This window comes from Camarhynchus parvulus, chromosome 4 (assembly GCF_901933205.1).
Source record: "Camarhynchus parvulus chromosome 4, STF_HiC, whole genome shotgun sequence".
In the NCBI taxonomy this organism is placed as follows: Eukaryota; Metazoa; Chordata; class Aves; order Passeriformes; family Thraupidae; genus Camarhynchus; species Camarhynchus parvulus.
Genome location: NC_044574.1, coordinates 26279399 through 26303151, shown reverse-complemented (window position 1 = coordinate 26303151; position 23753 = coordinate 26279399). Strand labels below are relative to the sequence as shown.

The window sequence follows — 23753 nt, the reverse complement described above, 5'->3', positions numbered from 1 at the left end:
CAGATGCTAGTGGTGTACTTTTTTGGAAAGGCCCATGTGGACTGAGACAGATTTCAAGCTAATGGCCGCCTGCAGATCTGTGAGTACTTCAGTTTATTGTGTTTTCAAATGTTTGAATGATTTAAAAAGACATCCCTAATTTAAAACAAGCTGTCATGTGCTACAATTTTTCTCTAAGTGGCTTGGTTTAGGTGGACTTCTTATCTCTTCATTTAAAATTATTTATGATAGTAGCAATCTTATTTTTGTTTGCATAGTATTAGCCAATCCTATCTTTAACTATGCATGAAGTTTTATTGAGTATTCCAGAAAATTAAGCCACTCCTATGTTTATTTGACTAACCAGTGAGTGCACTGTTGACACTTAAGAATGAGTCTTCAGCCAACCTGGTTCAAACAATCTACTGACTAGTTCAATTTTCTAAAGGCTCTAGTTTACCTGTTTGCTACTAGAAAAATTGCTCTTACTAGCAGGCAGACCTCAGATGCAGCTAATATTTAATGAAGACAACTGTAACAAAAGAGTCTAATAAAGGGAGAGTGGCTGATTTCCTGTGATAAAATCCTCACCTTTTACAGGCGTAAATATTGTGATGCTCATAAAATGCTTTCCCCCACATTTTCCCATTATGATTATCTATAATGCTTTTTAAAAAAAGCGTTTCATTACTCTGCTGTTGATAAATTGTCTCAGCTGTTGTAGAGCACCTGTGTTTAGATTGTCAGACAAATTGTTGTCACTTCTTGTGCTCATCTACAGCATCCATTTTTGATACAAAAGAATTTTGTTTGAGGAAGAACACCTTATCTGGGTGAACTTTTTGCACACAGAATAGATGCTTTATGTTAAGATTTCAGGAGCAAGAAGCAATATATAAGCTGGAATTTTAAAGAATTAAATTCACCACAAAAAACTCCTGTCTTCTCCCTTGTTGGTGTGTGGTACATCCTCAGCTGTAACTAATTTTTACATTTTCATAGTTCTTTCTGAGCCTGCCCTTAGAATTCATTGTTCTTCTGCAGCTCCCTTTATAAAATCACTATGCTGCTATAATGCAGGTGAAAATATTCACACAAAAAAGCACCATTGTAATTTTAAAATATGGAAAACATTTGAACTGGGCTATAAAATAATTATTTGACTAGGCAGCATTCAGAACAAATTGCTGTATATTAAAAAAATACTGCAGGTGCATACAAATGCATTCACTAGATATGATGTGTTCCAGGTTTATTTTGTGCTTGTTAGAATATGAGATTTGGACAACTATACAGGTTTCTTCAAGCAGAATTCAAACACTCACAGTTATTACTCTACAAGACTTAGCTATCTGGTTGGATTTTGTTGCCCAAAAAGTGAGCTGGCCTTATGCCTCTTACTAGAATGAGCTTGAAAATATGCACACTATTGACTCATCTTGAAATATTTATGAAGCCAGTAAAATGGATTTTATTCTGAATACTTATACTGTACAACTTGTAGCATAGGGCAGTTGTTTTTTCCTGTGCTCCTGTACTTTATGTATAAAGCTCTCTCAGCACAAGCATTTCATTGTATGCCAACTGTCAGTTATCAAAATGTTTTTAATATAAATAAGTATATATCAAAGTTATCTAAGACAATATGGGAAAAATTGAAGCCATTATTCATAAACAGGAGTGTGCTGGTTAAATGAATTGAGTTCCTTGTTTGTCTCATAGGGATGCTGTATTTAAATTAATTGTTTACTTAAATGTATTTGGCTGATTCCCAGAAAATGCAAAAAAGAGGTTTCACATTCCAGTTAGACTTAGAATTTACTGTCCCTCTGAAAAGAATTATTTTATTCAAAAAATATGGTTTACAGGCTAATGCATATCAAAGTTTCTGACTAAGATGATTCTCTATTTTGCTCGCTTGCACTGTAGATTTGTGAGGGAGAGGTTTAGTAGAAGTAATTTTCCCAAGGTTCTGTGGCATTGGTAACCATATAACTATATAAATCAGCTTTTTAAGATACTTAAGGAATATTCATACTGGTAGTAATGTCCAATGACACACTGAAAATGAAATCAGGAGTCATAGCACAATGAAGATTTAAACTTGGCAGTAAATTTATTATTAATAAGCATATTTTCAAAAAGTGCATCTCTCATGTGTATATTTACCAGTCACGATCAGTACAATTCTGTATCCTATGTTAGCACCTGTAACAGAAATGGACCATTGGTTCAACCCAAAGTATTTTGCTGAGGTTTTGTAAAAGTGCCCTGCATTCCCATGTGCCTCAGCTGCTCAGTAGGACAAAATGACTCTTCTGTGAAAAAAAAATCCAGATTTTACTTTAACAAAAGAGGCATAATAAGTGAAGTCACTAGCTGTGTCTAATGGCAGCAGTGTCACATTGAGGAGTGCCATAATCAAAGTGAGATTTGGTAAGGGTCACTGTGAAAGAAAATTATGTGGTTCTGTTTAAAGCTGAATTGTCTTTTCTAATATGTATACAGTTATTTAATGTGTCAGAGGATCTGTTTCAACTGCTGAAAACCATGAAATGATGTGTATACTTAGAGGCTGTCCAAAGGTTCCTTGACCAGTTTTGAATATGCCAGTAGAGGAAGACCAGCATACTGAGAATGAAAATATGTGGTAATTTGTGTCCTTAGGACATAGCAAGTGTTATTTTTATTCCACAGAGAAATCTAATATAAAGGTTTAAAATTAATTCATCATAAATTAACTGAATCTTAATTCGTCTGTTCAATATAGTGATGTTAATGAATATAATAATGCTAATGGAGGAAGGGAGAAAGAGTTGTTTTAATATTACCTACATGAGTTTAATTATCCTCTCTCTGTAATTGCCCGTTAATGAAAGCCTGCATTTAGAGATTCAGGGTAAAACGCTTAAAGATGCTCACATTTGTAGTAATGGCAAAATAATAAAAACCGTGGAATGTCCCTTTTCCACTGTTTATCTATTACACTGTTGCTAAGTAGTTATGCTTCAGAAATTTGTTAAAATGGAGAGTGGAAAGGAGAAAAAGTATTCTGGTACTTGCACTAGACTCCAAAGGCAAGCATAAGGCAGTCATTTTGACGCTTACCTAGAAAAGTAAAACATGAGTCTTGGGTTTGTTTGATCTCACTAAGTTTGAGGCTGTTTGCATATTTTTCTATCAGTATTCTCTAACAGATTTAATTAAATGTATTTGAGAAATTGTATTTGCTCTATATAAGTCACATTCTAGGATACTAATGTTTACCAGAAGTTATAAACATTACAAATAGGCTGCCTGTCTTTGCCCCAGTAAAGCTGTGTGAACAAGCCAAAGACCTGAATAGTTAAAGTATTTGTAAATAATCTTTTATAACTGTTAGTTTACCATAATAAAAACTGCTAAGAATACACAGACCCTGACAGTACCACTAATGAAAGGATGTGTGATTCACAGGAAGGCAGTTCAGCAGTGAGGGATGAACAGGTTAGCACTGCTAGTGAAGACACTGGCTCGTACCTACTGCATGAGCAGCAAGAATGTCTGGTCTGTCACGAGTCTCTGGAGCTGGAAGAAACCCCAGAACTGGTAGAGGCAGCAGCTCCTGAAAGCTATTCTGAATCTGTCTGTGAAGAGGATGTCACTCTTGCTTTGAAAGAGCTAGATGAGAGATGTGAGGAAGAAGAAGCTGACTTCTCAGGTTTGTCTAGGTAAGATTAATACTGGTTATAAGTAACAGAAATTACATGTTATCAGTGCATTATCAAACAGGCTTTTCTCTGGATGGAGATTTCCATTAATCCCATAATACAAAAATATAAAATTATAGTTTGCATATCTGAAATAATGGTTGATCAGTTTTGCCTGTTATAGCACCTAAACTTAATATTTTTTTCAGCAATTGTTTCTGGTACAAGAAAACCGTTGTGCAGGGAAATATGAAAATTCTTGAATAAAAGAAATTAGCACTTTTCTTCACCATCAGTAGAACAGAAATGTGAAAAATTAGCTGCAAACAGTATAACAGAGAAAAGCTCTTGACCTCCTCTGACTTAGAGCAGTACCCAAAGACATGAAAAAAACAGGAGAAAAAGTTGGTTTTTTTAAATCAAAGCTCCTGTAGCAGTCAGGTCAGTTTGTTTTGAATTTCCTCACGGGTTATTTTCATCATTAAGGTTCATAAGTCTCCTGTATATTTCTATATTCTAAGACATTTTAAAGTAAAATAACATTTTTTTTCATTTTAATAAGGAAAGCAAAAATAACTATTGAGATGGAAAGTTAAAGTTAGTTCTAACTGGTTGAATCATATTTAAAGTGAAACTCTAAGTCTCCTGGAAGTCTAAGAAGGAAGGAAAAGAAACAAGACGAACAAAAGGAACAAGTAAAATCACAAACTAAAAGAATAAAAAAAAATCCAAATTGATCATAGGCTTGTTCATATTTAAAATTTGTTCAGAAGTTTAGATTGAATAATAGAGAGACTTGGTATATATAGGAACATAGATTTGACATCTATTCTTCCAGAGAGATCTCTTAAGGAGGCTTTTTCAGAAAAGAGGACATCAGGAGATACAAAAGAATTTGCTTGAGAAGGTTTTACTGGGAGAGACAGAAACTTGTCTGTTGTGATCCCATACATGACCTACTGTGTATGCCTTGTGAGAATTCAAGGCTGGTACCAGTTAAGAGCAGTTTAGTTCCTCATTTGCAACTGAACAATCCCTCAAGGTTGTATTTAATTTACACTAAGCAAGCAAATGAAAAACCCCCTAGCTCTAGTCTAAAGAGTGACAGAGGTGATAGCACTGGTACACTAGTTAGGAAATATCTGAAAATATTTTTTGACACTTCGCTTACAGATGATAATCAAAAGGGATTTGTCTTAGCTTTTGAGCTTTGTGCTACTAAAATGAAGGTATCTGAAACCAGCACCCATACTTCTTGTTTAAGATTTGTTTAAGTCTTGTTTAAGATGTACTTAGTGCTATTATAGATGAGGCAGATGTCATAGAGGAATAGTGTATGTGATTTAAAAGATTATTTTAATAAACTACCTGTATATTTGGAATCCTCCTACACATATTTGTGCTACCTACATACGGTTATACAAGAAGAAATGTCAAAATGTATCATCCCTTGTAATATAGAATATTTTAGATTAATCGTTATTTTAATGATTGGAAGTAATAGCATTGATTAATTTATAGTTTGATATTTTTATTGGATGTTTGGTGCCTAATGGAAAGTATGACATTGGACTGTTCTGTGAACAAAGGCCCGTTAAACTGATTGCCCATAAAAATGAGTGTTTTGATCTATCTCCATTTGCTTCTGTTACTTAAGACAGCTATAAAGCACTATTACATTGCCAAATGAGCTCTTGTACTTCCCTTAAGGAAGGCTAAAACTTGTTGCAGATATTGGTGGACCATCTGTTCAGATCAATAAAAATTTGAAGAATGGGATGTTACTTCAGTTATTGGGGGCAAGAAAAAGATGCCTATTCCTAATTGGTGTCCATATATATAGTGCTGTGTATATATATATACCTATATATAACCTCCAGATGTCTTTGTCTGTAGTTCTGTGTAGAACTGACATGCAGTAGTAAATTTTGGAGAATATAAGCAATTTTTAATATATTGCAGTAGCAAAAGTTTTTGACTGCTTACTCTTTTCTTGGCTCGTAGTTACCTTAGTCGATCTGTTATTTATTTTACAAAATGCTATTCTGAATCCAAAATTCTTATTTTTTTTCTTCTTGCCAAAAGGAAGGTGTTTTCTTCCTAAAAAGTTTGCTGAGGAGGTAATTTCTGTTATTTACTGTTTGTAGCCAAGATGAAGAAGAACAGGATGGTTTCCCAGAAGTGCAGACTTCCCCTCCTCCTTCCCCCTTTCTTTCTGCCATATTGGCAGCTTTCCAGCCAGTGCCGTACGATGATGAAGAGCAAGCCTGGCGCTGCCACGTCAATCAGATGCTGTCAGACACAGATGGATCTTGTGCCGTCTATACTTTTCATGTCTTCTCAAGATTGTTTCAGGTCAGTGAATTCTCTGTGTATGATTGCTCATCTGAAATCCTTTCCTCTTACTTCTTAAACTATTCGTTCCCTTGAAACTGAAAAAGCCACAAGATCATGGTAGCAAGAAGCTTTAGCAAGCAAATTAAAAGCAGACGAGAAAAAGACTGCTTGAAGTAATGTTACACTGTCATACCCTATTTTTCCACTGGATATCTGATGTATTCATTGCCTAGGAGTAAACCTGCTCAGAAAACAAACAAAAATTGAGAAAAGCTCAAAAAAAACCACAGTTCAGTGTTTCTTGCAAGCTCTTAGTCCAGGCTGTGTCCCTTCTTTTATTTTCTGAACATTACCTGCATTCTGTGATGATTACAGAATTAATGTCTTTCTCCTGTTTGGTTTTTTTTTTTTGTGGGAGTCATTTTTATGGGATCACAGCATGACAAACATTAATGAATTTATCTTGCATCTGTCTTGAGAGAAAAAGGTTTCTTTCTGCAGAGAAGTAATTGAAACACTAGGAGATCCACTGGAGCTGGGTGTTTTAAATGCCTCTTTTTAACTATATTTACCTCATAGATCTGCTGTCCAACACAAAATGCCTATGGGTTAATTTTTCTGGCTCCCTCCTCCCTATATGTAGGGGATGAGATTTTACATTTTAAAAGTAATGCTTCTTTCCAAATTCCTGTGGGGTAGAATAAGTATAATTGATTCATTTTACATACAGGCAATGTGCCAAATGAGCTAAGATAATATTCAGGACAAGGTTTTATGGCTCCAGCCCTTTCTTGTATCTCTAATATTAATTTTGCTTGCTGTTTGGCATATCATAATAAATTCCTCAGTGAAAGATGCACACTAGCACATTTTATCCCATGTATGGGCAGTAACTTTGATGTGAAGAATTCATGCTCTGCCTTTCCCATGGAATAATTTGTTTTCACATCTATACCCATTTTCCATTTTAAGTTAAACTAATTTCATGGCCACAGTGCCATGAAATTTCTGTTACAGGTTGTAGATTTTTTGTCTTTTTGCATCATCTAGACATCAGGGATTTGGTTTGTCTGTATTATACCAAAGCTTAGCTGCAGTCGGTTCCCACACATTCGTTCATTTCCTGAAAGTGGTAAAATGAGAGCTCATATTCTCTTGTGCTCATTAATGAGGGAGCTAAGGAAGGATGAAACTTGGCTTAACAGCTGGAAAGTTGGATACTCTGCACAATAGCAAATCAGTGTTCAAGCATGGGCAAAAAATGTTCCTGAGGAGTTGTTACTGGGTACAGAGGAGGGTTAACATGATCAAGTGATACTTGGGAGGCCTTGTTTGACTGGACCTTTCCATTTTGTCTTTTGGCTCCTTGTTCCTGTGTTTAACTTTGCAGCTGTCTGTATAGTCTTTATATAATTTTTTTCTACATGTAACTTCCAGGATTAATGAAATAGTACATAGCAGAGTGCAGTGTTACATTAGGCTAAGCTGACAGTCTGCATAATCAAACATGATAAACTCAGAACTGATTTTTGAAGAAGGTGGAAACCCTGCAGATGGCAGTTTTAGACACAGATTGCGCTATGCAAGTTGCATACTGACTCATAGCGATTTTCTGCAACACAAACACTTGAAAATAAATTGAACTATCTGTACTGTGTAAAGGCAAATTGTCATCTACCTATACTAAGGTGGAGGCCTAGATATGAAAGGAGTACTTGTCTGTATAGATACTGGTTGGTTTTATTGATTTATTGCATTTTCCAGAGTTGATTTTACATAACCATTCAGAGAAAATTGCATATTAGTTTTTCATTTAATGAAAAAACATAATGTGATGAAAACTTGTCAGGATAGAAATTTGCTTTGAAATTCTTACCTAAAAAGCCAGAAGAGTAGTAAAACACAATGTAAGATAAATGTTTTTCTGATTTGACTTCTAGACCATTCAAAGAAAGTTTGTATCTATAACAAATGATTCAGTCAGCTTTCTTGGTGAAAGTCTACAGCGCATTGGAACAAAGTTTAAAAGTTCTCTGGAAGTGATGATGTTATGTTCAGAATGTCCAACAGTCTTTGTGGATGCAGAAACGGTAAGAATCTCAAACCTGCATGTTGGAATATCTGTCTGTTTAAACATTTCATGTAACATACAAAATTTAATATGTGGAAAAAAGAAACACTTTGAAATCAGAAGGGAATTACAATCCTAAGTAGCCACCATGTATCATAAACACTGGAAACCACCAGTGAGCAATGCATTTTCTTAAAAAATAGGCTCCAGCTGTAACAGTGAACAGTAAGGAAACTTACTGATAGTAGATATCACTTTCATTCCCTTACTACTCTTTACCTTCCTTGCTTGTTCATATTTATTCTATGTTCTCTGCACAAGTAAGAAAAAGGAAGACTACTTATCTACTAGCAACTTTGCCTCTTTCTGTTATATAGTTTTATGTATATATTCAGCGATGCATGAGAAGAACATGCACTACTACTATTCTCACTACAAATATACAATGAGAAGACTTGGAATTACTTTTGTCATGCAAGTTGAAATCCTGATTATAATAGATGCTAATCCAAGAAGCCAGCTCAGTGTTTAGCAGCAGGCAAAGAAAACCCTGTGCTAGAATTACCAAGAAAGGAGAGAGCAAAACAGGAAATATCACTGAGTTAATGTATATATTCCCAGTATACCTACATCCTGAATTTTGGGGGCAGTCTTGGTCCCTTGCTCTCAGAGCAAAGGTAGTAGCACTGGAAAAAATGAAAGAGATCACAAGGATGATGAAATAAGTACATGTAAGATATGAGTGTGTAGGCTAGGATTTTTAGCCCTTTAGAAGATAAATCTGTCAATCAATGTCTTACCATGGATAAGTGATAAAAAATATTTTCTTTTTGTCTTAATTGATGTTAAGGTTGATCAAATTAAGCTAGCAGTGACTTACAAAACATACAGAACCAAGGTCCTTCATGTGATACATAAACTGTGAAATGCTGTCACTTTTTATGGTTTCTGTTCATGTTTTCAAAAAGCCACTTAAGAAATTCATGGAAGAAGTAGCCCTGGACAGATCCTGTAAATATGCAGAAGAACACATTGACAGAGGCTTAGAAAGCACTCTGGGGCAGGTGGATCACCACAGGTTTGCCCTTCTTTAAACAACTGCTATTAGACATTGTCAGCTGCAGGGCTGCGGTAGATCGATCTTTGACCTTACTGCCCAGTGTGAGACACTTCCCTGACCTACTTTTTTCCCCTTGGTACTAAGGGACAACTCTTTCTTAAGCTCTCACCTTAAGAATATGAGAATGAAAAAATCATGATATAGATAGTGCATTTCAAGGGAACCACCTGTAATGTTTTTTTTGTTTTACTTATGTCACTTTAAAAGCAGTAGAAATTTACAAAAAAAAATTCTTTAAGATAAGAAGCCTTAAGAAAAGGTACACTAGTGCCTAACTAAAACACCATGTGTATTTTAAAATAAAAAAACAAATCTATATAAACACAAATATAAAAAGGATATAAATAAATATAGCACACAAATACTTACATGTGTACATGGACATACACACGTTAGTGTTGTTACATTGACAAATACTGTATAAATAAATCTTTCCTCTCCAAATAATGAAAATTAAATGAACCTGTTTGTCAAATTAATTCTCACTGATAAAGTCCAGAGCTGTTATTGTGTGCAAGGACTGACCAGTGTGAGGGAGGAAATGTCATGTTAGAGATGTTTATTACAGGAAGTGTCAGAAGAAGGACTAATAAAAAAACCTAAGTGAAAATAAAACTACAGGGAGAAATGGTGTGGAAGAAAGCTGAGGTAGCAGTCCCTGAGGGAAAAAAGATCCTGATACCATATTAAAAGAGGTAGTCATAAATAGTAGAAAAGTCTTCAAATGTCCAGTGGTTCCTGCTTTGACCAAGTCCTGTTTCTTACAGACTGCACAAGCTTTTCTGGTAGTATATTTTGTATATTGAGAAGACCAAGTAACCCTCAGTGGATACTCCCTGGGCTGCTACAGGAGCAATCCAGCAGCAGTACCTTTCCTTCCTTCTACAGGCTGTTCTATTTACACTAGTTGTATGTGCGTATCAAATATTCTTCATTATGAAAGACCTAAAAATTGCTTTGAAATCTCTCTTTCACGTGTTAACTAGGTACTACTCTTCTTATTTTGGAATTAAAACTGTTGTTCACTGATTTAAATGGTAGAGCTACATATGTTAATTCACTTGCTCAAAGGTGTCACAGATTACATGCCCAGCTAATTTTAATTTCTTTTTCCAAATGTGAACATGGGATTCTGTATTATGTAATTTAGATATTAGACTGTATGGGTTATAGTCAGATGTTACATGACTACAGAGTTTGATTGCTTTTATCTTCCAGCTATTGTCTTGTGGCCTGCTAGAAACATTGAAGTTCAGTGTTCTAGAGCTCCAAGAACATTTGGATACCTATAATGTCAAAAGAGAGGCAGCAGAACAGGTGAGTCTCTTATATCTCAAAACAACAATATTAGAACCTAGTCATCAAAAAATGTTGCAGGTCCTTATCTCTCATCAAAGGCATCTAAAGGTAAACTGTGGGAAAACACTTCTGAAATAAAATCCTGTTTCCTTTTCTTACTACCATAATCAGAACCTGAGGGGTTTTTTATTATGTGTAAATCATTTTTGTTGCACATATTTCTGAAATTGATTTTTAATTATAACACTGCACAAATCCACTAACAGTGGGAAAAGCACATTCCTAATTTAAAAATATTAAAGTATTTCTAACATGAATATCAATAAATAATGGTAATTTTAAAATTTATGTTCTACTTATTTTATTAGACTAGGGATTTACCTCCAGATTAAGACATTTACAGATAACTATCTTTCTGGAATTCCAAGTGCATTAACACCCATAATATGCAAGGATCAGGTCAATATATTAAAACTAATCAAGAAAGCAATGCATTTATTCTAACGCAGATACTGACTTGTTTAGCTAAATAATTCCTTATACTTCTTTTTGGTGACGAATCTGCACTGACAAGTAATGGGGGTTTTACAGCTGTGTCACACAGAGACAAATTTAGGGCTCATCTTACAACTGGATCTTATTGAGGATGATGTTTTTGTGTTGCTTAGAATAATGCAGTTTAGTTTTCAAGGTATATGTTAGTGGTTATATGCTTTTTCCGAAGAAATGCAGTTTAGAAGAAATTTAGAAAATTTCTACAGAAAATTTCTGTAGCAAAGGTCTGTATATTTGGTTTTGTGAACCTATGTGTGAATTTCAGAAAGTAAGATACTAACTTCAGGTAAGATTTGTATTTCAAGAGCCCAAAAGAAAACATGGATCTACAATGAGTTTTGCAAATAGAGGGAAAGCGAGAATATATGGGGGTTTTGTTGTAGAGATGATGATTCCTAGGAAGATTGAACATGCTGAATTTTACTGATGTCAGCAGCCTCTGAGGCTGTGACAATGGCAGTATAGGCAAGTTTGAGTAATGCAAAACAGAACCAGAATTCAAGCCATTATGCTTTGGCAGATATTTTGCAGCACAAGTGGCTCCATGTTTCTTGATCAAGCTCAATTTATTAGGAAATTATGGCCTTTGCCTTTCAAAGATTGCTGACAGCTCATCTGTTGAATAGAGCAGACATGCACCTTTTTATGGAAAGGATCTCAAAAGAAATGTGGTTTCCTTGAAACCAATGCTAAAGTATGCCACACAGCACTGTTAATGAAGATAAACTCTTTGCAGGATCCAGGCCAGCATTTCTGTTAAGGAGTTGCTGCATTTTTTTGCCCTGCTCTGTGGTAATAACAATTTATTTGATCTAATATAATGAGCTACATTTTGCCTTGTAGGCTTAATCAGAAAAAAGTGCTTATCTAATGACTAAGATAATTTTACTCAATGTCATATTTCATGTCTGGCAATCTTCAGTGCAGAATGCTATCAGCACTCCTATGAGAGCATAATGTATTTCATTCCTCCTTTTAGAGAGCAGCCCTGTGGCACAGAGGGTGTAACTGATTTGCCCCATGGTCAGACAGGAAGATTTGTGACAGGGTAAAAAGGGACTCATGTGTGTGTGATTAGAATGATGACTGTCCAAACATGAAGGAATTTTACATCAACTCTCCATTTAGCCTAGTTTATCACAGCAATAACCAATAGTATTTTGTTGATTTGTCAAGGTATCACAAATTAAAATTACATCCCTTTCAGATGGCAACTAATGCACTAAAGGTATTATTATCTAATTTTGCACTGCCAGGTTTCAAATTGATATAAATCCATGCTGGATATTAAGAACTTCTTTGTATTTTATTTTACTAGGTAAACAAATACAAATACATCAGTTTGATGCCCTCTGTCATTATATCATAGTGAAGGAATTGTTTTTTCTGTCAAAAAGGGAGTCCAGTAACATGTTTCTGTGGTCAGCCTGTCTTATGCCACAGATCTGTGAGTGACTGGAGCAGGAAGAAGGTTCACAGGGTTAAAGGAATTGTTCTGAAACAACTGAGAGCATTTTGTCAGGGTTTTATTTTTATTTAATCATTTATAAATAAAAAGAAGCAGTACTGAGAAGGAAGAAACTTTTAGCTTTGACCAATCATCTCTGACTCTTGATAGCATGTCATTTAGACAATTTAGGGCATTATTTAAGTGGTTATTGAGCATGTTAATTTGGAAGCAGTGACTACTCAAATACTTTACTTTTCTAAAACATTTTAGAAGTATTCCTTTAGCTGTTGGCCCTTTTTTTCTAAGGTGTATTTTAAATGTAAACTAAGAATCTTCTAAGCTACATCTTAGATATATGTGTTATTGTCTTCTTACTCTGTCCTCTTAAACAGAGTATAGGGAAAGATTGAACAAGACTTCCTCAAGTAAAATCTGAATTTTTGTTGTTACACACAGCTGTGCTTTGTATCCTATTAAATTTGAAAGTATTAAGGCAAAATGCTTCATCAACTTTATGCAGACCCTTGGTTTTTTCATAGAAACATACAGAAAAATTACCAATAAGTGGTTGGGTTACTGTATAATAAAGTAAATAAAAATTAACAGATTTTTGTATGTTAATCTGGTATCCTCTAGAATCAACCACTGGGAGAATTCTTATGGTAATTTCTTTAATGAAAAACTGTTGTTTAAACTTTATCCTAATAGATGATGTTTGTCACTCTCACTGCTGGCATTCACATGAATCAAATTGAAAAAGTGAAAGGCTTGGGCTATTTTATTGCAAGACGACTACTTAGACTTCATGTGTGTATTAGGGATAAAGATACTGAATCAGATAAATGTAATGACAAATGCAAGCTTATACACACACTATTCTAGGCACACCCTTTATTCAGACTGGTTCTAAGATTTAAAAAAAGGTCTTAAATGGTGGTGTGTGCAAAGAAATACTAGATTCCCAATTGCTGCTGCTGTTTGTTGCAGTGCAAACCTATTCCATTGTTCCTGATGGAGGCTGGCTGATAAAAAGAAAAATGAGATTTGCTGTGGATGTTGGTATCCATGTCACTAATTGAAACTGACACTGTGATGTTCAGAGAATTCCATTTCTCCTCTTGATGAGCACACTGGCCTAGTTAATTCACTAAGTAACCTTTATTAAATTGAGCAGATGGGAAATCACATTTTTCTTTTTCTTGCATCAGACAAAGGTTAGAAAAAGGTCACCAAGATTCCCTCTGAGATTCAAGATACCAAACACAAGCAGTGCTAAATTATTCCTCCTTGGATATATAGAGGCTATTCTTCATTTCAGATGGTATTATACACTTTATCTCAACATGATGCACTCCTATTTCAGTAATAACCATGCTTGCAGTTGCTGGCACTGTACAGAAAAATTTATCAATGGGATGATCAGGCTGTATTGTCCAAAAAGAACATATTTGATTCTATAAATGCTTTATAGAAACACAGAAATTCATGGGAATGCCAGTACACATAGAGGTTATTTTTTGAGAAATTTGCATGGTTGGTTAAAGGTAGAAAAAGAGACTGCCCACTGAAATTAATAAACTTATTGTCTGATATAGGAAGTGAAGTTAAATGCAGCCCTAAGTGGAACCAGCAGGTTTGCCCTGTGTAATGCAAGAATACTTCATCTCCTTGGCTTGTATGAACTGGAGGTGATGCTAAACTCCCACTGGAGAATTTGGGTTTTTTCATTCCATCCTGTAAACCTGCACTTACACAGGAGAGCTCTATTTCCTTCTGTTTCTCAAGTAGTCCCAAGAAATGTGACAGGCGTATTCTCTTAAGGGGAATGAGAATTAATGTGAATTAGTTCTATATTTTAAAGGCTGATAAATCACATTAATGTGAAACTTGTGCAGAAAGTAGAGAGGGATATTTTTGCTTCCACCCTCTCATACATTTTCCTGTAACAGTATCAATTCAATCATGGGTTAGTGTTTGTGCTGAAGTGTACTATATCCATCTTGGGTAATGAAGGCTACAGGAAATAAAAGTTCCAAAGTGATCTATCGGAGTGGATATCATCACTGCAAACAACATTGGTAAACTATTTATTTCATAGCACAATTTCTTACATTACCCAAGAATGTACAAGACAAAGTGTCTTAAGCAGTTTTAGCACAGTCTTCAGTTTGCTGTGTCAGAAGATGTTCAATCTTGTTTATATTTATTTTGCAGTGGCTAGAAGACTGCAAAAGGACATTTGGTACTGATGATGGTATTCATGGGACTAACACAGATGCCCAGGTAAGTGTATGTCATTTGTGAGTCTCAGGATATGAGATTAAAAATCATCTTTATTGCACAAAAATTCCAATATTTGTAGAGATATTAAAAATGTATGAAAAGCTTTTCATTTCAGTTATCATCCTATCTTTTGGAAACTCAAGAGTCTCATGAAGTGGCAATAAAAATGGGTCTTCTTAATAAAAGCTGGCAATCCGTCTTGGGTTCTAGATTTAATAACACTGAGTAGATAAGCAGACTAGATACCATCTGTGTACCAGCAAGTCTGCTTTTCTGCTGCTGTTTCTAGAAGGAAAGAAGATTAAAATTCTGGTTGTATGCTCAGATACATTGTCTACTCAAAAACTTAGAACTAAGTAAGATGTTTCTGGAGCCAATATTTGGGTGAGAAGTAACAGGGAGTAAAGTAGCAGTATAGCAAAAAGCTCATTAAACACTTCTGTCAAAATACCATCTAACAATAGGTTAAGTAACCATTAATATTAGTTGAATATTTTGTATGTATCTGCATGGCACGTATCCGTGTTTAATATTACTAATTGCTATAATAAGTGACAGCTTTTCCCAAAATGGACTAGGACTGGGGTTTTTTAAAATAGAAAAGCTGCATAATATTGATACAGTAAATGAAGCAAATCCAAAACCCAACATTAGTAGGTACAAGGAGTCTGCCATCTAAAGTACTGTGGTAAGGACAGTGAAAGATGTGAGAAAGAACTGCAGGCAGCAGATGAACTTAACCTTTTCACAATCACAGTTTGACAAAAACCTCAAATCCAAGCTGAAAAAGGAGGAATTTTATTTCTTTTATTCAGTTGAACCATTCATTGATGCACTTGGTCATGTTTCTGCTGTTGAAGATGTGGTCTTCACCAACAGAAATCTTTACTGTATCTTTGGACTAAATCACAAAATGTACCTGAATTTTTAAAGTAGTAAAATGTAGTAATATATATTAATTTTTATACTGCATTGAAGTTGCAGATTAAAAAAAAAATCAGGTGAATAAGCTTAGGTAATACAAAACTGGCAAAATTATTTGCTACTATTTGCAAGGACTTTTATCTTGCCTATGAACAATATGCTTTGGTATATTTTACATTAAGTATACATCTTTGTATACTGACCGGTATATTTTTAGAAATAGATAACATTTACTATTACAACACAGTAAATGCTGTATAAATATTAATGAAAAAGCAGCATTTACATATTTCAGTCCATACTTGTAATTTTGTTTACACACACCAAGAAATTGTTCTAACATTTAGTTGTTAGAACAGAACCATTCTTACCATGAAGGTAAATGTTACTGTTCCTACTGTGTAGTTGGGGAAACTAAGAAAGGGAAGACAAACAACATGCAGGCTTTCAGATAGCTTGTACAGAGAAAATCCCTGATTCCTTGGCAAGGCAATTTGGCCTATTCTTCCCCCTTTCTGCAGGGTTTGAAGATGGCCTCTGAAAAGGAGTCTGAGACCAATCACACTGATGATTATTTGTGGGGACTTGTTTTGAGTTTGGTTTTTAATCCACCCTGCAAGGGTGGCATGATGGTAATTCTTCAAAAGTCCTTGTAAATGGAGTGTGGGGCTGCTAAGTCTGAGCAGTCAACCAGTTAATGCTAAAAATATGTAAGTGTTGTCTTGCTCAGAAAAACAGATACTTTTCATTCACTAACACAAATAAGATTTTCTTACTAATTTTTGGCACTGTGGTCCACAGAGCTAAGGAATAGCGAGATTAATTCTGTTCCACCTTGTGCATTGCCAGCAGACTTGCAAGTAAATCTAATTATTCAGTTCTTGCTATTAGTACATCTAAGCCTGAAAGAATGCATCTGGACTCTGGCTTGACTGTTTCTACAGGACAGGCAGGTAGAAAAATCAGATTATTTCTCAAGTAAGCATGTATGTGAAAGACACTGAAGCAGTACAAAGCCATTTTTAAAGGAAAACCTCTCCTGAATTTTTAAAAGGTAGCTATCAAGGTGTGTTTTGGGGGAAAGGGATTAATTATGGCTTACAGTATTAATGAGACATGGCTTTAAGAACACTGGAACTTAATGACTAAAATTATTGAATAGTCAATCCTGCCATTTCTCAAAATCTGATTCTCTGTGCTTCATTAAAGTGATTAATCAAAGTCCTGTTAACTTCTGCAGTTCAAGGTTTTATATCTTCAGTGTTCTGTGCATCAGAAATATGGTAATTGTGCTGAGTATATAATAGCACAGAGTGCAAAACAAAAACACGGAGTGTAACAAAACCATGCAGTGTTTATACCCTGGGAAGCACACAGTATACAACTAACCATAACACTGTGTACAGCTATGTGCTTAATAAAGCTCAGCTGCTTCTGTCTCTTGGGAGTCATACATCCACTTACATTCCTTTTTTTTTGCTCTCAGGCATATGGTGTGTGGGGTTGATGATGATGATGATGACAACCCCATGATTCCAATGGGGTTGTCCTGTGCAGGGTCAGGAGCTGGACTTCAGTGATCCTTGTGGGTCCCTTCCAGCTCAGGATATTCTGTGATTCTGTGATTTGGTTTGCCATGACCACTGTACATGCCTAAGTGCCATCAGTACACTCAGTGCTGTACAAAGCACAGGAGTGGGGAAGTTCACATCCCTAGTCTGACACATACATTTTCTGACCTCTTCTCTCCCTATCCCTCCTCCCCAAAATTTTTTTCTGAAATGGCTTATAAAAACCAAGTGCAATTACAGTACAGAAATCTCTCAGAGGGGTTGAGAATTGAGTTTAGCAAACCCAAGAATTTCTAAACTGATTAAGAATCCAAATTAACTTTGCATCTCCAATTTAAAAATGCATTATTTTTGCTTAAACTATTGGGATATAGAACAAGTAAGAAGCTTTGTACAGATGTTCAGATCTAAGTGTCCTTGATTTTGATTACCTTAAATTTGTGCACTTTTCAGACTACACAATGTATAAAGACCAGACAGGGTTGTAAGAGTGTTATTCATGCTGTGGGACAACAAAGCCAGTACTTTTTATCTTTAGCTATAGCAACAAATAATTTTACACCAAATTCAGCCTGTTAATTTTTTTACATTCAGGATATGTTTGGAGCATGTTACTTGTATTTCTTCCTCCATTTTACCTGGGACATCTTTTACTCTAATTAAAATTATTTCCTACACTAATTCTTGCTCTTTTTTCTTTCTTTGTATTTTTGTGACCTGCTCATCTTCTTGCTTAGCAAATGGAAATTCTAGCAGTAAGTGACAGTTCTTGATTTATCAAATACTTAACCATGCCAGTCACCAAACTGGTCTCCATCTGTCTTGTCCATTTGTGAAATAATGATGTCTTGTCCTAGACTATTACAGAAATGCTGTGTGCTTCAGTTTTGCATCATCTAACCCATTAGACTGTTGGTCCTTTGTAGATAATAGGATCCTGTAGTTAGTAGAATGTTATAAAGATTATTCCATTAGCACTAGCTTTTATGTCTGCATGAGAAGCAGTATTAACACTGTCTGCATTTCTGACTAGTGTTTTAGAGTCATAAAAATGGAAGCAAGACAGTGCATAAATTAATACTGCTATTTCATTTCCTTAAAAATATATCATGTGTTATTTTCTAAAGCAGAATAAGAGCTACCTTTTATAAACAAAAGATTATTCTTGCCTCCAGGAATGGAACTATTCTCTTCCTACTCTGTCAGGCAGTGTAAGCTAAGGGCCAGGTTATATACTGTGCTTACAATATAAATATTAATGATTATGAAAGATCCTATACTTATGGACCACAACTGCTTCTTTTGGATATTAGATCTTGAATTTCAAACAGTAAAATATCAACAATAAAAGTAAGTGATCTATGAAACTCTTGATTTTAAGACATTAAATCTTGAAATGTTCCAGACATTTCAAAATGCCTTTTGAATCACTTCACATCCCACTCTACCCCCTTTCTTGGAAATGTAACTTATTAAAAAGTGAACTTCAAATCTCTGTGAGAGGCTACTTGTAAATCTAGAACTGAATAAAGCTTTCACCTGCTTTTCATTCTTAGCTTACTGTATGTTAGCTTCTAAATATTTTTGGCATTTTCTTTAGTAGCCAAATTAACTACTTCTGATGTTGCACACTCTACTGAAGAAGTTGTGATTTATTGTCTCTTGCACTGGATAGTAGGGGGTTTGCACTTCCTGAGTATAACAGTGTTGTTTACATTTGTAGGAGCTGGAGTTGTGTCGGAGGCTATACAAGTTGCATTTCCAGTTGCTGCTTCTGTTCCAAGCCTATTGCAAACTCATCAGTCAAGTAAAAACAATCAAAAAAGAAGCAGAGGTAATGAAAACCATGCCATTCAGCTAGTAATTGTTGACATTTTAAAAGCAGATAATTTAAAACACATTTTGATAACATTTTAATCAGTGGGACATCCTTTTAGAAACTGGAAGAGGGTTCCAGCTGTTTTACAGCCAATTAATAAAATATTTAAGTAGAGCTTACAAGAATTTTCTGAGATGTTCAATTATCTGTGTTGATTTTTGTACAGCTTGAAAGCTCTTTAAAAAAAGACAGGAACATAGGGAGTCCAATGATGAGGATTTTAAGTATTTCAGTAGCACTCCTGGTGTATTCTAATCAAGCTACAATCAAGGCACATCAAGTCCACTCAGAAGAGCTGAGCCTTTCCATAGCCCTGGGGTTTCCTATAGCAAACATCACCACTTTCGACCAACTGATTCACTTAACTGTGCACTTCAGCTATCATTCAATTACTCTGCAGCCTTAGTCCCCATCCTAAGCACAAGTAGGAGTGCATAAGCACCTCTCATACCTGATTTTTAGTTGTAGTAACTTCAGAAGTAAGAAGTGTTTTTCAGCTGTGCACACGTGGTACATATGTGATGTTAATTGAGTTGTATGCATTATGCTATTAATAGTGCCTTCTGTAAGTTCTTCCCTGGGTCTGGAATGCAATAAACAGGGGTAGCAGAAAAAAAAAAGTTGGCTTGGTCTTGCTTGATATACTAGGGAGGAACATGAAAATCCTGAGTGAAAGTCTTTGGTTTATGAGTAGCTTCAGAAAAAAAACTGTGCATGTTCCTCACTTGTATTTCCAGATTTTTGTAGAGGCTGCAAATAAGTTTGGGTTTGAAGAACACTGTGGAAGGTTGGCATCACATCAGTCCCACTTCTCGCCTAAGTTAGTCAGCTGCAGAACCATATTCTGAGAGATGGCCTCGTGTTTTACTCATGCATTGCAGCTAAAGGCAAAGATATTATTATATACACTGGCTGCACTACTGTTATTGTGCTGGGTTACCATCTTCCAGATTTTTTCCTTCGTATTTAAGATGTCCTTGTTATGGCACCATTGCTCTCATACCTTTCTGAAAGGTAATTAATACCTTTCTGAAATGTTTTACTCTTCTCAGTTTCTTATTAAGTAACAAAAGGAGAAAAGAAATTTATTTATTTTTTTTAATAAATTTTAAAAGAACTAAGAGGGAAACTTCATCAGGGAAAGCCCAAATAATTGACATGCAGGCTTGGGCCGTTAACTGTATACTTAAGTATCTGCAGAAAATATTTGGGTGTTCTTTTTCAATTTCTCTTTATTGCACAGAGGACGAAAAATAAAAACCTGATATTCTGAAAATTATTTTGGCTTGAAATACATTTAAACTAAAAGCGATAAATTATACTTGTTTTAGGTAATAAACATGTCTGAAGAACTTGCTGTTTTGGAGAGCTGCCTGAAAGAGGCCGAGGCAGTGTCTGACAGTGGTATTGAAGAAATTGAAATTGCAGAGGCTGCCCAGGCTAGCACAGAAACAGCTATTCACTCCCTCATTGAAACCCTGAGAAACAGGGAATTTGTGTCAGCTGTGGCACAGGTCAAGGCTTTCAGGTAAGTTTTTAAGGCTTGCTTTCAGATCTTGAGTTTCTTAATAGACATTTTAAATTAAAAACAGGGATAAGCACTATTCCTTTTTTTTTTTCTCAGTTCTTGTCAGATGTCCTTTTTGAAAAGGACAAGCACTGTTGCTTCATTACAAGTTTTGGGGTTTTCTTTTCAGTAATTTAAGAAAAGTAAAAAGCAATTTTAGTAGTACTTATTTAGAATTTATCTCTGAGAAATTATATGGTTATTTACCAGGACGCTGTGGAAGAAACTTTCCTCTAGCATTTTTCTGTCTTTTGTTCAAACATCTGCTTAAAAGTATTTAAACTTTTGATTTTTAAATGCAAATTGCAGTTATTTTCCCTTGCATTTTCCTGTCTTCTGTTCAAATATCTTTTAAAAGAACATTTGAACTTTTTTTTTTAATGTTTAAATCAAACTGTGTGTTTACAGATCTATTTGGCCCCACGACATCTTTGGCAGTTCTGAAGATGACCCAGTTCAAACATTGCTGCACATCTATTTCCGTCATCAGACACTTGGCCAGACTGGCAGCTTTGCAGTAGTAGGCTCCAACCAAGACATGTCTGAGGCCAGCTCAAAGCTGATGGAACTTAATCTAGAAATCCGAGAGTCTCTCCGCATGGTGCAATCCTGTCAGCTTCTGGGGAAGATCAAAACAGGAATAAATCTTGTGACCACTGGATTCTGAACAGCTGTCATTTAGAAAAGAACTGATGATGAAGATACTTCAGACTATTATTGAGCACCTTTCACAAAAAACCAAAAACAAACCTCCAGCAATCCTGACAAACAACACACTTTTATCACAGCAAGAAACTGTTTCATCACAAGTAAAACCCTGAACACTGAAGTGACCATCCTACTTGACTGCTCTTTCTACACAGCAGCCTGTGTGGCAGTAGTATTTTTTTATTAAATTTATGTATAAAAACTACATGAAAGGAAAAGGGCTTAAACACAATGCATACATATGCATTATTTTCTGTTGTGACAGAACCATAAAGGATGTTTGCAAAAACAGCCTCTAGAGGTTGGATCAGTATCGCAGGTGGGATGAGGCTAAAATCAAAGCTGGTTTATTTTGGCTGAAGACCTGCAAGGCTTCCTGGCTTTCCAGCAGTAAAACCATCAGCTTAACACCTAATGAGACACTTTGCAATGTCATGAAGAATGTGCAGTCAAACATGAGTAGAATGATATATGACTGCAAAAACCATTGACTTCTCAGTGTTTTATTTGCTTTTGTTGTCAGTTATAAGGAAATAACGTGTGTGAGTTAGAATGTATGGCTATGTGACAGTTGTTTTTTTGAAGGTATGGATGATTGTTAAATAAGGTCTCAGAGCATGCTTAAAAGAGCTGCAAGATTATTTTTGAAGAAATTTTATTTTATTAGATCTAATCCTCATAGTGTGTAAATGTTAGGACATTTAATAATATTTTAAACTGGGATTTCCCAGTGTTTCTAAAAGAAATAATATATCTGTTAACTTTATTGGAATGCTGCTCAGTTCTCTGACCAGTGCTTATGTTAAAATACTGATAACAACTAACCAAAAAGTAGCTGCCTGCAGAGACTTTAAAATGTATATTAAAGATATATGCTGCCCATCAGCAATTCTCATTAGAAGTTAACTTATTTTATTCTGTATATATTCTAGAAACTGTATAGTGCAAAACCAGTATTTTTCATGTAAATTTGTGCAATGCACTGTTAAAACAGTAGGTGTATAAAGCTATGAGGAGAAGGGGGCATTCCCTCTTGGTAGTCACATGCAGTACTTGCAGTCTGAGTAGCCTGCAGGGTTTGAAGAGTTTGAAGGCATGTATATGCATCTTCATGACTCAACTGAAGCCTAAGGAATTGGGACTACAGAAAAAAAAAAGACAAAAAAAACCCTGACTACCAAAACATGCAAACAGGCAATATACTCATGGTTCAGTGTCAAAGTCTGTAGCATAAAACAAACTGGATTCTGTTGAAACCAATAGCATTTTGTAGAAAAAAAAAAACAGAAAAAAAAAACAGAAAAAAAAGAATGTAGTCCCACAATTCCTGTGATTTGAAAGGAACACCCAGTATTTTTATATACATCTCTTACCCACTGTGATTTTTTTTAATGGGCTCTAATTCCAGAGTTTAGAATGTAGAATTGAAATTCTTAGCTCTGCCTTTTTGGGGGAATTAGGCCCCACTAGAAATGTAATTATGCTGAAATGCATTAATTGAAGGCACTGTGCACGCTGTTGGACTGCTGACAGTAGTTATGTTATCCTAACAAGTTCTGTAACTGGTCAAGGCACATTCATATTCACTGTATTTTTTTCCCCCTGTCCCTGATAAAATTTAATTATTTTGATGGTTTTGTGGTACTGTAGATGGTGTTCTTAATTTAACAAGTATTTACAAGGGAGAGGTAGTTTTATTTAGGGGTGCATTACACTTTTATTTACATCATCTTTTACCAGCTTTTTTTGTAAAAATAAAAGACATTGTATCTCTCATTTTGTGTATTTTTACAAGCTAGAGTTTAAATACTTTAGCTAAACAGATTAAACACTGATAACAGAGGCCTGGGTGCCCTGAAGTAATTTTTTTCCTTTTATGTCCTGTCATTGCAACAGCCTTTTTCTAGGCATCATCTGAAGCTGTTACTGGATTTCTCATGAAACTCAAATCTGAATTCATACATGTAATTCCTTATGTTACACATCTTCCTCCATTTATAATGGCTAGTGGAACCTGCCCTATTGAGCAGAATCATGTTAGATGACTGTCTTTTGATATTGCTTTAATTTCATTAGGCTTTTCAAAAATGACTCATCTACTGCATGAGCTGCCACCCTGCATTACACGGTGCCAGGCCTGTGCTGAATCCAAAGCTGTGGTAAAGCTGGGTAGGAAAAAGCAAAACATGAGACAGCTCCTGTAAGATGCAGCAAATACAGCACTGACTGAGCTAACCCTTGCAAAAGAACCTCTGTGAAAAAGCTGTACAGAGCAAGTTCAGGATAGCTTTGGATAACTGGCACCCTTCCACTTTGCATAA

At 35.3% G+C, this 23753-nt stretch overlaps 1 protein-coding gene across 4 annotated transcripts in view; it reads left to right on the top strand.

Annotated features, from left to right (window-relative positions):
* The window catches only part of FRYL (FRY like transcription coactivator), a 161872-nt gene extending 138791 nt beyond the window's left edge, over window positions 1–23081 (top strand). For 3 of the 4 annotated variants that reach the window (XM_030947153.1, XM_030947151.1, XM_030947150.1), the window contains 9 exons: window positions 3436–3689; window positions 5816–6023; window positions 7946–8095; window positions 10415–10513; window positions 14715–14783; window positions 18016–18033; window positions 19002–19112; window positions 20489–20685; window positions 21133–23081. In XM_030947153.1, coding sequence (XP_030803013.1) covers window positions 3436–3689; window positions 5816–6023; window positions 7946–8095; window positions 10415–10513; window positions 14715–14783; window positions 18016–18033; window positions 19002–19112; window positions 20489–20685; window positions 21133–21391 — 1365 coding nt within the window. In that variant the 3' untranslated portion in view covers window positions 21392–23081. The remainder of the gene's footprint in view (window positions 1–3435; window positions 3690–5815; window positions 6024–7945; window positions 8096–10414; window positions 10514–14714; window positions 14784–18015; window positions 18034–19001; window positions 19113–20488; window positions 20686–21132) is intronic. The other variant, XM_030947152.1, reaches the window with a different exon arrangement.
* The last annotated feature ends 672 nt before the right edge of the window (window positions 23082–23753 follow it).